Source organism: Epithele typhae (genome assembly GCF_022376455.1).
Source record: "Epithele typhae strain CBS 203.58 chromosome Unknown BXZ73scaffold_82, whole genome shotgun sequence".
NCBI classification, from domain to species: domain Eukaryota; kingdom Fungi; phylum Basidiomycota; class Agaricomycetes; order Polyporales; family Epitheliaceae; genus Epithele; species Epithele typhae.
This window is the reverse complement of record NW_025954273.1, coordinates 1-13,584: the sequence shown is the minus strand read 5'-3', so window position 1 is coordinate 13,584 and position 13,584 is coordinate 1. Positions and strand designations below refer to the sequence as shown.

General features: G+C 62.4%; 5 protein-coding genes across 5 annotated transcripts; 3 read left to right on the top strand and 2 right to left on the bottom strand.

Moving 5' to 3' along the window:
* Positions 1-145: 145 nt before the first annotated feature.
* On the top strand, positions 146-3,065 carry BXZ73DRAFT_92713 (threonyl-tRNA synthetase; the record flags this gene model as incomplete). Its single annotated transcript, XM_048026460.1, is given in 11 exon segments — positions 146-277; positions 346-427; positions 490-623; positions 853-934; positions 994-1,388; positions 1,439-1,585; positions 1,635-1,796; positions 1,816-2,112; positions 2,162-2,299; positions 2,360-2,840; positions 2,908-3,065. 11 exon segments carry the CDS (start codon positions 146-148, stop codon positions 3,063-3,065), a joined length of 2,208 nt encoding a protein of 735 aa, XP_047872715.1.
* Positions 3,066-5,882: 2,817 nt separating this feature from the next.
* On the top strand, positions 5,883-7,576 carry BXZ73DRAFT_54676 (Indoleamine 2,3-dioxygenase; the record flags this gene model as incomplete). Its single annotated transcript, XM_048021213.1, has 3 exons — positions 5,883-6,176; positions 6,233-6,973; positions 7,148-7,576. The coding sequence occupies 3 exons, from the start codon at positions 5,883-5,885 to the stop codon at positions 7,574-7,576; spliced, it is 1,464 nt and encodes a 487-aa protein (XP_047872714.1).
* A 441-nt stretch (positions 7,577-8,017) lies between these two features.
* BXZ73DRAFT_106377 (phosphatase inhibitor-domain-containing protein) lies at positions 8,018-8,657 on the top strand (the record flags this gene model as incomplete). The annotated part of the gene is made up of 2 exons (XM_048016612.1): positions 8,018-8,240; positions 8,353-8,657. The coding sequence occupies 2 exons, from the start codon at positions 8,018-8,020 to the stop codon at positions 8,655-8,657; spliced, it is 528 nt and encodes a 175-aa protein (XP_047872713.1).
* Positions 8,658-9,204: 547 nt separating this feature from the next.
* On the bottom strand, positions 9,205-10,665 carry BXZ73DRAFT_54669 (uncharacterized protein; the record flags this gene model as incomplete). Its single annotated transcript, XM_048021211.1, has 3 exons — positions 9,205-9,507; positions 9,728-9,949; positions 10,345-10,665. 3 exons carry the CDS (start codon positions 10,663-10,665, stop codon positions 9,205-9,207), a joined length of 846 nt encoding a protein of 281 aa, XP_047872712.1.
* Positions 10,666-11,021: 356 nt separating this feature from the next.
* On the bottom strand, positions 11,022-12,484 carry BXZ73DRAFT_92709 (transcription initiation factor IIF beta subunit; the record flags this gene model as incomplete). The annotated part of the gene is made up of 5 exons (XM_048026459.1): positions 11,022-11,168; positions 11,231-11,476; positions 11,754-12,056; positions 12,092-12,211; positions 12,344-12,484. 5 exons carry the CDS (start codon positions 12,482-12,484, stop codon positions 11,022-11,024), a joined length of 957 nt encoding a protein of 318 aa, XP_047872711.1.
* Between the last annotated feature and the right edge of the window lie 1,100 nt (positions 12,485-13,584).

Here is a 13,584-nt window from a genome sequence, read left to right as displayed (position 1 = left end):
GGCCCTGCCTCGCTCGCTGTGCGCCCGTGCTCCTCTCCTTCCTCGTCCGAATCCTCCACCGCCCGCCTCCGTGCTCGTCCGTTTCTGCTCGCACTCGCACTCGCACCCCCACCCCCACTCCTCTACTCACGCACAGACCCGCTCTATGGCGACCCCGGTCCACTCTACATCCCAGCCCGCGCAGCTGCCCGCGCTCGACGCGGCCCACAAGGACGCCCCAGCGAAGAAGGGCAAGGACAAGAAGAAGGCCGAGGCCGCGTCCACCCACCCGCTCAAGGTACGTGGCGCGGAACCCGCCCTCCGCTCGTCTTCCCGCTCACCCTCCATGCGTCCCTCGTCGTCCAGATGGACCCGCCGCCCGAGTTCTTCGCGCACCGCATCAAAATCTTTGACAAGCTCAAGGCGGAGTCTGACGAGTGGGTGAAGAGTGCGTGCGCCCTCGGCCTGTCCTCGAGCCTGCGAGCGTCGCTGACGAACTTGGGCGCGCAGACCAACCCCGCCAGGAGATTGCGATCACCATGCTCGACGGGTCGCAGCGCCAGGGCACGTCCTGGGACACGAGCCCCATGACGGTCGCGAAGCAGATCTCGCAGGGTCTCGCCGACCGCGCTGTCATCGCCAAAGTGAGCCTACCCTTCTTGTCGTGCGTCGGGGCGTCGGGAACAACAAAACTCGGTCGGACGAGAAAGGAGCACACGACGTGGCAGCGGCGGCCGGCGGCCGTCCGACGGGAAAAAGAGGGCTCATCTGCGTGTCTTTTCACCGGCAGACGGAGGAGGAAGGCCGCGACCGACCGAGGTTTTGACGCACAGGTCCCGAGATACGTGTCAGTGCTGAAAATGCGTGTTCTAGGTCGACGGAGAGCTGTGGGATTTGGAGCGTCCGCTGGAGAAGTCTTGCTCGCTGGAGATTCTGGACTTTGAGCACCCGGAAGGTACGTCCGTACCTGACTATATGCGCGTGCCGGGTCACGAGCACCTCTGGCTCCCTCAGGCAAGAAGGTCTTCTGGCACTCGTCCGCGCACGTCCTTGGCGAGGCTGCTGAGCAGCACTATGGCTGCCACCTCTGCCTCGGCCCTCCTACAGAAGACGGGTTCTTCTACGAGATGGGCATCGAGGACCGGCCAGTCATGAGCTCCGACTACCCCGCGCTCGAGAAGAACGCTGAGCTGGCGATCAAGGAGAAGCAGAAGTTCGAGCGGCTGGTGGTGCCCAAGGAGACCCTCCTTGAGCTCTTTGGGTACAACAAGTACAAAAAGTACCTCATCGAGTCCAAGATTCCCGATGGCACGTCGACGACCGTATATCGTTGCGGGCCTATGATCGATCTCTGCGTTGGCCCGCATATCCCCCATACCGGCAAAATCAAGTCGTTCATGGTCACAAAGGTTCGGGCATCCAGCATGTTGCGTCTTGTTCATAGCTCACTGCTCGACAGAACTCCGCCTCGTACTTCCTTGGAGACTCCAACAACGAATCTCTCCAGCGAGTATATGGCATCTCATTCCCCGACAAGAAACAAATGACGGAGTACAAAGCGTTCCTGGAGGAGGCTGCTCGTCGTGATCACCGAAAGATTGGAAAGGTGCGTGAACATCCTTTCCGATCGGGCGCTCGCCTCATCCCCAGCACAGGAGCAAGAGCTGTTCTTCTTCCACGACGCCAGCCCTGGAAGCTGTTTCTTCCTCCCGCACGGAACGCGTATCTATAACACGCTCCTGGAGCTGATGCGGTCAGAATACTTCAAACGCGGTTATCAAGAAGGTGAGCTCGCTTCAACTCTCCTGTTCACTCTTGTGACTCATGCGCATGCAGTCATCTCCCCAAATGTTCCATTCGAAGCTATGGGAGCAGTCAGGTCATTGGCAGAACTACAAAGACGACATGTTTACACTCAACGTCGAGAAGGAGATGTGGGGGCTGAAACCCATGAACTGCCCTGGCCACTGTCTCATCTTCGACTCGCGCGATCGCAGTTACAAGGAGCTGCCCATCCGTATGGCCGAGTTCGGTGTCCTGCACAGGAATGAGGCGTCGGGTGCCCTCACTGGCCTCACGCGCGTGCGGAGATTCGCCCAGGACGACACACACATCTTCTGCTTGCCTTCGCAAGTAAGATTATCGACCGTGAACACATCGGCGAATACTGACCGGTTCATAGATTGAAGAAGAGCTTGCGAATATGTTCGACTTCATGGAACACATCTACGGCATGTGTGGCTTCGATTTCCAGCTTGAACTTTCCACCCGTCCCGATAACTTCCTCGGCGAGCTGGAGACATGGAACGAGGCTGAGGCTGTCAGTACTCAATCTGTGTTCTTCCATTCCGCTCTAAACCCTAACCTTACCCACTCACAGCAACTTACTCGCGCTCTCGACAAGGCCCACCCAGGCAAATGGGAGCTGAACCCCGGCGACGGTGCGTTCTACGGACCCAAGATCGACATCAAGATCCGGGACGCCCTCAGGCGTTCGTTCCAGTGCGCGACGATCCAGCTCGACTTCCAGCTGCCCCAGCGGTTCAACCTCAAATACCGCTCCGCGGACGAGGCCGCGGACGCGGCGCCGTCGCGCCCGGTGATCATCCACCGCGCGATCCTCGGCTCCCTCGAGCGGTTCATCGCGATCGTTACCGAGCACTTTGCCGGCAAGTGGCCGTTCTGGCTGAGCCCGCGCCAGGTGCTCGTCGTCCCCGTCGCGGCACCATACAAGGAGTACGCGTCCGAGGTCGCGGACACGCTCACCAAGCTCGGCCTCTTTGTCGACGTCGACAACGGCGAGAACACACTCCCGAAGAAGGTTCGGAACGGCGAGATCGCGCAGTACAACTTCATCCTTGGTGCGTTTTGGTTTTTCTTTGTCCCTGTCAGGCACGAGGCGAAGTGCTGACTCTTTGCGGTTTATAGTCGTCGGCCAGGATGAGCTCGACACACGCTCGGTCAACGTGCGCAACCGCGACGATGTCGGCACGAAGGCGCGCACAGAGACCCTCCCGCTCGACGACATCGCGGCGAAGCTCAAGGTGCTGAAGGAGACGAGGAGCCTGGCGAACAAATTTGTGTAGACGCCGACGATATATATAGATGTTATGGCTAGGGAGGACTGTGCTGTGCTCGTGATGCTCTCGATCGCATGGTAATATGGGGAGAAACAGTAAATATAAGAAGTTCCACTATCCGTGTAAGTCTGAGCCGGTGTGCTGGTCTGATCCACCTTCTTCGCTGCGTTAAGATGCGCTTACGGCTTGCACGAAGAGGGTCCCATTAACGTTGAATGCGGAACCCAGGGTCCACTCGTAATGAAGCCCACTGTCGGAACAACCAGGACGGTCCCAGTCGGCGACTCTGCCGGCGGTCAAGCACGATCGACAGACACCGCCTGCAGGTTCGTAAGCTGGCACGCGGCAAGAGCCTGCCTCCTTCCTCCCGAAGCTCTCCGTCCTCGAGTGCCGCCTCTCCGAAGCCACGCTCACCCAAGCACCTGGACGCGCCGTTATGTGCATTTCAAGCCGGATAACTTGAAGCATGCCGAGCAAGTTCTGCGACCTTGCCACTTTCACCGCGCACTGGCGAGCCTCTCCTGCACTCTCGACATCTAGCTACGCCTATTGCGGACGACGCCTCTGCGCGGCCCCATGCGGCCTTCACGCTTCACAGCTTCAAAGCTTCACCTCTCTATCGGGGGGCGCCCAGTATGTCGTCACTTGTCGCGCTCCGCCCGCGCCTGCAGTGCACAGTCGGCGCCCATCAAGCAGCTGCGTATCTCGCGCACCACGTAGTCTGAGGCCTGTCTCGACTCTCCTCCCAGCGGACCTCCTGACGCGCACCACGCAAGCGGGCTGCAAGGTTGCCGCTCTCTGGGATGGTGCTTCTAATCTGGCCGCAGTTGTGTGGGCACCGACCTCAAGGTAAGTCTTGACGGAAAACGCGACGCGGCCAAGACAAGGAACCTCAAGGGGTCCCCCTCTACCTGACCTCCCTCCATACTCGTCGCGCAACCCTATCATATCCCTATCCTTATTCTCATCGCGCAAAAGCCCCGTGGGGTCCCCGTTCGTCAGGGCCTTACGGGATCTGGAGTTTCGACGACTCTTCGACCTTTGACAGCGGTGGAAACAACCTGCGGTGTTCACAAGCCGAACGACTACGCTTACGGTTGTGGAGCCGTCAGGACACAATTCGGCGCTGGTCACCGAGGACGGCGGCCGCCGCGCTCTCCGATCTTCTCGCCGCCGCTAAAGTTGGCGCAGCGTTCGCAATCGCCGCACCTCGGAAGATGTTGTGACGTGTTAGTACCGCGCGCGGCGCACATGCGCAGGGTCTCATGTCATGCGAAGGACTCCAGAGGCGCCGCTGTGGGGATCGAGAAGAGCTCTCCGTTCCGGGTTGAGTTGAAGGTGAGCTTTCCATCAGACTATCACCGATGGATCCTAAGTGCGCTCAACGAGCCCTCAGTCGCTTTGATCTGCCCAGACGACTCTCGACGGAGTGCGGCCCTAGTGGTTGACCCACGTTCCTGGACTGGACCATTCGCCACCTTTGCTTTGTTTTCCCGCCCACTCGTGCGCGGCCAAGAGCAAGCCAAAGTACTCTCCCCTAGGCAGACTTTCGGCATACGAAGGAGCCAAAGGCCGCCCGCAAGTCTCGGAGATCCTCCCGAAGCACCCATGGTTGACTTGCTCTCACGTATCAGGCAAGAAGCTGGGATCGCTCGACGCGTTCGCTGGCGTCATTAAACGGACATGCTTAGCAACCTTGAACGCACGCCCACCTCTTCGCGCCAATACGCCACCAGGGGCGCTGCGTTTGCGAATCGCCATCCCTGTGCACAATGGTTACACTCGCCATCCGGGCACCCTCGGAAAACGAGGTGGTGAGTGTCTGCCGGGCAATACCCGCAGGTGAACCGCTCCGGGGGTCCTAGTTTCGTCTCGCCAAGCCTCGCTCACACATCCACCCCCTCCTCCGCGCGCCCCTCATCCAAAGCTACCCCACTCGCCGATGCTCACACAGTTGCGCAGACCGCCGCGATGGCCCGCTATCCACTCAATCATCGCGCGCGACGCGCCCTGCGTGCGCTCATCCTGAAAGCGGCGGCTGAACGACGAGGCCGGCATTCGCGCAAGAGACGTCTTGGACCGCGAGCGGTTCCATTGTTTCATTCCAGCCTCAGGCGGGGACGGGCGGAAGGTGAAACCTCGCCGTTGGCGGCTGCGCTTCCACGCCACAACGCACGCTTCGGCGTGTGCACAGCTGCTGTCGGAGCGGTTTGTTCGACGCTTGAATGAATGTTTATTGACCGATTATGCCTCCTATAGGGTCTTCCGTTCGAACGTTACGTAGCGGCCAGCGGGGCGCGCGTGTGCTGTGCGTCCCGCTGTCGGAACGGCGTTGGAACGGCTTGCGCCGCTGAGACGCAGAGACACAGGAGGGCGGAGCCCAGCGGTGGCCGTGGGCCATGCAGCGGTGGGGAGGGGGTTAACGCAGCGCACCCGGTGGCGAGAGGAATGACGGCAGCAGCAGAAGCGCCGGGCGCTGCGGACGCCGGGGCGGATGGGCCGAAAGGGGCCGCGGGGAGAACGCGGAGCGGAAGGCGGAAAGTCTCGGGGCCAGGGCCAGGCTCTTGCTCCCGCCAGATTGCTCGGGCGCTCGCGCCATGTCATCGCAACCGGAGATGGTGCCCAGTCAGCGGCTGTGGTACTTAAGATCCGGCCAAGCCACCATCCGCCATTGGAGGACGTCTCTCGATTCTCCCTTCATCCTTTCAACCGCCTCTTCATTGTCACCGCAACCGTCACCGTCCACGCCAAACGCACCTTCGCCTACGCCCGCCTACATTCCTCGGCCAACGTCCTGTTTGAAAACCGCCAGCCTCCTTCAAAATGCAGTCCCTTCCCGTCAACCACTTCCTCAGCCTCCAGCGCCCTGATGTCTTCGTGCCCGCCGCGGCTGGCACGCCCGACATGTCCACCCTCGCGGCCCACGACTTCGACGTCGACACACGCACGGGCTTCATGCCCCCTCAGCCACCGATCGCCCGTCTGCCCACCGCATGGGAGCTCTGGGAGGCCACGCTCGACGACGCCATCAGCAGCAAGCTCGAGCTCGCTGACAAACCCGGTCTTTCGCAAGATGACGAAGAGCGTTCGGCGCGCTGGCGGACCTCGGTCCGTAAGGTACGGACACCCCCTTGATGGTCCTTCCAGGCGCAAATCTGACGCTTCGCTCGCAGCTACCCATCCTCTCTACCGAGGCGATCAAGACGTCAGAGATCCTTCTCCGTCGCGCGCACTGCGTGCTCGCCTGGATCATGCACTTCTACGTGCACACCACCCCGGTCTCGGAGATGAGCATCCACATCCCCGCCCCCGTCACGGTGCCGCTCCTCCAGGTCTGCGCCCAGCTCCAGCTCCCGCCTGTGCTCACGTACTCGGACGACGTGCTCTACAACTGGGCGTTCAAGACCGCGCCCGCGGCCGACGGCCACTTCGTGCCCAAGGACGAGCTCTACAACCTGCGCTGCAACACGCTCTTCACCGGCTCGCGCGACGAGGAGGAGTTCTACCTCTCCTCGGCCCGCATCGAGCTCCGCGGCGTCGAGGCGCTCTCGCTCATGCGCGTGATCATGGACGAGGCCTTCGTCAACGACGCGATCGCCCACCGCCGCATCACGTCGTACCTCACCGAGCTCGCAGGCGTCGTTCGCCACTGCCGGCAGCTGCTCGGCGCCGTCCGGGACGGGTGCGACCCCAGCGTGTTCTACAACGAGATCCGCCCCTGGTTCCGCGGCTGCGACTCGGACACCCGCGGGCGCAGGTGGGTCTTCGACGGCCTCGAGCTCGACCCCACCCTGAAGGAGCCCACCGAGCTCTCGGGCCCGAGCGCCGGCCAGAGCTCGATGATCCACGCGCTCGACATCTTCCTCGGCGTCGACCGCTACTCGCACTCGAACTTCAAGGCCGACCTCGCCGCCGTCGCCGCCGCGCGCCAGCCCGCGACCCCGCCCGCGCTCCCGCCGCTCCTCCGCAAGTCCTCCTCCGCCTCCTCCGACTCGTCCTCCTCCGACTCCTCCGCGCCCTCAACCCCGCTGACCGTCCCCGCGCGCCTCACGCCCCAGTTCCGGCGCGCGTCCGACTCCGACTCCGAGCGGTCCACGCCCGCCCTCGCGGTCAAGAAGTCGGTCGGGGTCCTCGCGCCCCTCCCCGCGCCCGCGCCCGCGCCGGGCCCGACGCCGTTCCTGACGCGGATGCAGAAGTACATGCCGCGCCACCACCGCGCGTTCCTCCGGCACCTGCACGCGAACCCGCGCCCGCTGCGGCACCTCGTCGAGGCCGCGGACGACGACGCGCTCCGCGCGGCGTACGACGAGGCGGTGACCGCGCTCAAGGAGTTCCGCGACGAGCACGTGCGGATCGTCGCGCTCTACATCATCATCCCCGCGCGCCAGGCGCAGGGCGCGGCGGCGCCGGCGGAGGCGGGCGTGCCCAAGGGCACCGGCGGCACGGACGCGTACCAGTTCGTGAAGGGCGTCCGCGACCAGACCGCGGGCGCGATCCTGGGCCCGAAGACGGCGTGAGTGTAAACGTTAAATTTTAAAGTCTTAGAGAGAGAGGATTTAGAGCGCAGAATGTTAGAGAGTCGTTCATTATGGTGGCTTTTACCGCTTTTTGTATTCGCTAATCTTTGTGGGTCGTGTACCGATACGGACGTGGACGCACTGTGTTGTATTCTTATCATACCTGCGTGTTGTACTACCTTGTGCAATACATCTTTTATTGTGTTGCTACACACTTGAATTGTCACCTTCTGAACGAACTGCACAAGAATCCTTTGGTCATTGTAGTTTGAGCCGTTGTGGTCGCTCACAAAACAAGGACCGCAGCTGTATTGAATACTTAGCGTGGCCCAGACTCGTGACGTCGTTCGAGCGTCTTTGCGAGGCGCGCTTTCGGAGCTCATCCACACCTCTCCACCACCCACCATCTCCTCCCGTACCCCCTCTGCGCTCCCTCACACAATGGCCACCCGACAAGCCCGCAGACCCGGCGCAGTCCCCACACCTGACGGATCCCGCACGATCATCGTCCACGACAACCAGCCACGAGAAGAGGACGAGGGAGACGTGGAGCCTGCGCCCGTCGGCGCTCTGCGGCTCCGGGGCGCGACGCGGCACAGGCAGAGAGTCGTGTGGAGGGAGGATGTAGTGGACAACGAGGGCGCGGGGAAGAAGAAGTCAAAGAGTGCGTACTCACCCTTCATGCCATGCGAAGTCATGTCTGATACGCCCCTCGCTCTCCCCCTCCATCCTCGTATATGCGCATCGAACTGCACCCACGACGGCTCCTCGCACAGTCTGCTGCATATACCACAAACCCCGCGAGTTCGACGAGTCCTCCTCGGACGAGTCGAGCGACTCGGACTCGGACTCGGACGCCGACGACGGCCGCGCCCGCCGCCGCTGCAACGACCACGACCACGGCGACCACGACCACGACCACAGCCATGGCGAACACGGCTCCGCCGCACGCGACCCGTCCGGCAGCGGCGTCGTGCACGAGCTCGAGGACAGCGACTCGGAGCCGAACGCGTACGAGCGCGCGCCGTACAAGACACCGAAGAAGACCCCACACCCGCACGCGCACCCCGCCCAGCAGTGAGTCGGGGACTACGCCTCGTGTGAGTCGATGTCGTTCTGCCGTTTGACTCGGAGCCGCCGACGCTGAGCCTGACGCGTTCTCGGACTCCAGCCTAGATGCTTCCACCACACCGCCTCGAGGCCCCGGCGTGCGCCACACCACCAACGCAGGCAGCCTCGGGTTGTACTCCATAGCCCCCCTTGTAGCCGCAGATCCTAGTCCGCAATCTCCATCCGTTTTCGTCTTCCTCAGTCTCCTCCTGCCCGGTCCCCGACTGCTCGGAACGCTGGGAGCGCGAGTGCCGTTCCGGATGCCGTTGAGGCATAGCTCGGCGTCGGCGGGGAGAAGACGCTGCACAGTTACGGCACTGACCACACGAACGTCATGCGCATCGTCAGTGCTCTCTCGGTGGGCTGAGTTTGACCACTGCTGCCTCGCTGACGATTCAGCTGCGGCACGTTTGTTTGAGACCCAGACTCGTCTAAATGCTAACTACCCACGCAGGCTGTGTAACGATTCGCACCGATTCTCCAGTACGCAACGTCCCACCTATCCCCGCCTTCAACGTTCAATCCTCGCCCAGCCGCCCCTTGAGAGGCGCGAGCCCGAACGTGCGCCAGAACTCGACGCTGTCCATCGCCCGCCCGAGCATCTCCGGCGGCCGCGGCAGCGCGCGCACCCCGGCCTCGTCCATGAGCTCCTGCACCCACCGCTGCTGCTCCTCCGAGCCCCAGCCCGCCGCCCAGTCCCACCAGTCGTAGACGTGCGTGTCCGTGAGGAGCCACCGCTGGCCCGCGGCGCGCTCCGGGTGCGCGGCCACGGCGAGCACCGCGCGCGCGACGTCGAGCCCGTGCACCATGTGGATGCTGCCCTGCGCGGCGGAAACAAGGGGGGCTCGGGTCAGCGAGCGAGCGTGACGAGCGGACTTTCGTCGTCCCAGGTCGGGGCGCGCGCGGGGCGGGTGGGCTCCGCGCGCACCCTCCAGATCTGGACCTTCGTCACTCGGAGCCCCCTCTCGAAACGCACTTAAGGTGCCGCGCGCGACTGTACTGTGCCGTGTGTGATGTGCCCTGGGGAAGAGATGCGCGCACCTTGGCCCGCAGCGCGTCCTTGCTCGCCGCGACGCGCGCGACCCAGCTGCGCGGCTGGCGCGCGCCGCCCCAGAGCCCGCTCAGGTCGAGCACCGTCGTCCGCGCGGTCCCGGGCGAGAGCGCGAGGAGCTCGTCTTCCGCGGCGGCGCGCGCGTTCGTCGGGTCCACGGGCGAGTGGCGGTCCGTCCACGCGAAGGCGTCGGGCTGCATCGTCGGGCTCCCCTGCGAACGTGGGTTGGGAAGGCGTCAGATGTTGGTCACGATTGATATTCAGCATGTGTCGGCGAGAATCGTGCCGCTGCTGCGAATCCGATGTGCAGTGCGTCCGCTCAACGTCCCCAGCGCCGCGCCGCGCGTCGATGACAGAGACGTGTGCGGTACAGTGTACGCGCAGGGCTGCTGCGACGAGCGACGGTGCGCGAGACGCTGCGGACGTCGCTCGCCGTCTACAGCCCTGAAACCACACGCGCACCCCCTCGCCCTTCAAAAGCCTACTTATCCGACCCGCTCTCGAAGGAGACGCGGAAAGAACCTAGAGCGGCCCCTCCCCTCCGCACCCGCGTAACACCCCGCCGAACGAAGCACCCAAACACCCAAAAACTCAAGCGAGCACTCACGTCCCATATCCCCGTCGAGCCCAGCGCGACGAACAGCGTCTCCGGCCCCGCGTCCCCGTGCGTCGCGCGGTAGAGCCGCACGAGCCGCGCCGCCGCGCCCGGCGTGCGCAGCGGGAACGCGACGAGCACCGCGCGCGCGGCGGGCAGCGCGCGGAACGGCGCGGGCGCGTCCGAGGCGGGGTCGAAGTCGAACGGGAGCGTGCCGTCGCGGCCGGTGCGCGTCGTCGCCGCGTGGGAGACGCCGCGGGAGGCGCAGAGCGGGGCGAGGAAGGTGGAGGTCCAGCCGGCGCCGAGGATGAGGAGGTCGACTTTGCCTGCCATCGTGGTGGGGGCTGGGAGAGAGAAGGGGGGAGGGGGAGGGACGTGCACGAGATGGTGGTTGGGAAGCTGGGGCGGGACCCACGGCCCCACGGGCAGCGCTGCGTCATCCGCCGTCACGCAACCGGTTCTCAGCATAGAATATGAGTAGGGCAGACGAGTTCTCAGGAACGTTCAGGCTGCTGCCGACATCGGACAACCGTGGAAGGGGCGGGGTATACAACTAATCAGGTAGATTTGTGTAGGCCTCGCTCGGACGGCTTCGGAAGGGAAAGGATGTGCATTGCGATAGACTCGACATATAAATACAGCGTACGAAAAGCAAAGGTCCATGAAGGGAGAAAACATACGCAGCATCGTCATGAAACCTCCTCCATGTCATCGTCATCGTCATCGTCGTCGTCGTCGTCGTCGTCGTCGTCGTCGTCTTCGTCCTCCTCGCCCTCCATCTTGATGTCCTCCATCTTGACGCTGCTCGGGCCCGCAGGCACGTCCTCCGCCTTGATCTGCAAGCACAAGCGCACGCCGTCGGACGCGCTCGAGAAGCACGGCACGGAAGCGCACTCACCCCCTCGCCCTTGAAGTTCGCCATGAGCTCCCAGTTGCCGTTGTGCTCGCCGCTGCGGTGCAGGAAGGCGACCTCGGAGAGGACCTCCTTGAGGTACGCCTCGGGTTGCTGCGTGCGCTCGCGGAGCACGCGGATCGGCCACCGCTCGCGCTCCTGGAAGGCGCGGAAGAGCTCGTCGAGGAGTTGGTCGCGCGGCATACGCGCCATGCGCTCGAACTGGCCCTTGGCGGTCTTGCCTTTCGTTTTCTGCGCGGCATACAGTCAGCCAAGAACAGGTAAGGGGTTGCAGCGAACGAGTAAACGCATCGCAGTCACGGGGAATGTGGCAAGCGGATTTCAAAAGGGAATGAGGGCGGGGAGTGGGCCGTTGCCTCGGCTGAGGTTGACGACATGACGAAGGATGTCAATCGGTACAAAAGGCAAGAAACCACCATGATCCTCTCGTGCAGACTGACATCCTCACAGAAACCGCATAGAAAATACTAATGCCGCCGTGGAACAACAGAGCGAAAGGGAGACGTACGAAGATGTTGAAGCCCGCATGCGACGTCGCACCACTCGCCAGCCGGTTGATGTCTCCCCGCCCGCCCGAGACCGCATCCTCGATCCGTTGCGTCGTCCGCGCGGGCGTGTTCGCGAGCGTCGTCCTGGCCTTGAGCCGCTGCCGGTACTGGTCCGTGAAGCGCGGCCGGAGGTTGCACTTGTGCTTGACGCGTCCGGTGAGGATCGTCGTCCGTGCACGCGAGGTCGTGCCCGGCTCCTTCTCGCGCTCGGCGACGACGATCTCGTTCTCCACGTTCTCGTTCTGCATGTCCATCTCGTACTCCTCCGGGCCGTTCCCGGGCGCGTTCGGGGGAGGACGAGCATGATGCGCGGCTTGTGGCCGCTGGACGTGTCTACGTTTTGGTAGACACGGATCGTAGCCAGGTGCACGCCTTCTTCATCGACGGCGGACCAACGTTCCATCAAGTGTTTGGGTATCTCGGAGGCTTTCAGTATGGAGTAAAAGGGTTGGGGGACGGTTTAGAGAAGCTATTCTACGCAGCGATGGAGGGGCTTATTGTATGGGGATACGGAATGCGACTGAGCCTCAGATAATAACAGACGGCTCACCTTCACCAGCCACACTCTCCCGTTCCCTGCATCCATCATGAGAGGTTCGTCTGGGTCTGGTTGGTTGTCGTCATCGTTGCCTCCGTGAACGGAGTCGAACTGCTTCGAGTCCTCTTCCTCGACTATTGTTGAATCGTCCATTTTGACAGTGGCGCAGAGACAAGATGATGCGGCTGGCCTGTGGGAGTACTAGCAGAGCCTGACGGAGTGTACGGGGAGAGAGGAGGTGGTGGAAGACGGGAACAAGGCGTGACCGCGTCTCGGAGTCGCCACTCGGGCTTGTGGCTTTAGGCGCCCTTGACTCAACGCGGGCCGTTGCCTCCGATTGCCGAAGCTGTTGTTCGAGTCGCGACAAGCCCTTGACCACGACAAGCTCACTTCTCCTTGTATCGACTGGCTCGTCCTGACTCTGAACTGCCCCACTGCTTGCCATCTGTTCGTCGTGTCTGTCTCGCCATTACATGTGGGCTGCCACCAAGGCGTCGTTCAATCTGCAGAGTACAAGAAAGAGGAGCGCGGACAGCCCTGGCATTGGTTTCGGAGGAGGACCATTTGGAGCCCTGGCACTCGCACTGACTGGGTGGGAGCACCTGTCACCTCGGGCATAGACATGTGTTCTGGCCAGGTAAATCCGTGGGAATGTGAAGTAAAATGTGTCATTCTGCTACCATGTCCAATCGCCGTTATATCCGTGTGACAGTTATACTATCTCGGGGATGCCGCATGCATTTCCCGTGCGGAGAAAGGCAACCTTCCCCTTTGCTGCCCATCCAGGGGACATGCCAGGGAAATGCTACCTTTCCCTTGCATGTCAAATTCAGGTGTGGTGGTTGCCAAGGTTAACAAGGGGCACACAGCAACGGTGCGCACCAAAAACAGAAATATGCACGTCCTACTGCCTTACAGCGTTCGACATACGCACGTGAGCTGCGCAATGCCGAGAAGAAATGCCATTCACATGCAAGGGAAAGGTAGCATTTCCCTGGCATGTCCCCTGGATGGGCAGCAAAGGGGAAGGTTGCCTTTCTCCGCACGGGAAATGCATGCGGCATCCCCGAGATAGTATAACTGTCACACGGATATAACGGCGATTGGACATGGTAGCAGAATGACACATTTTACTTCACATTCCCACGGATTTACCTGGCCAGAACATATGCCTATGCCCGAGGTGTGTACCTCCCGATATCGCAATCAAATGATCTTTGATCGCCCCCCTGGGGTGATTCCCGTTCCGGTAA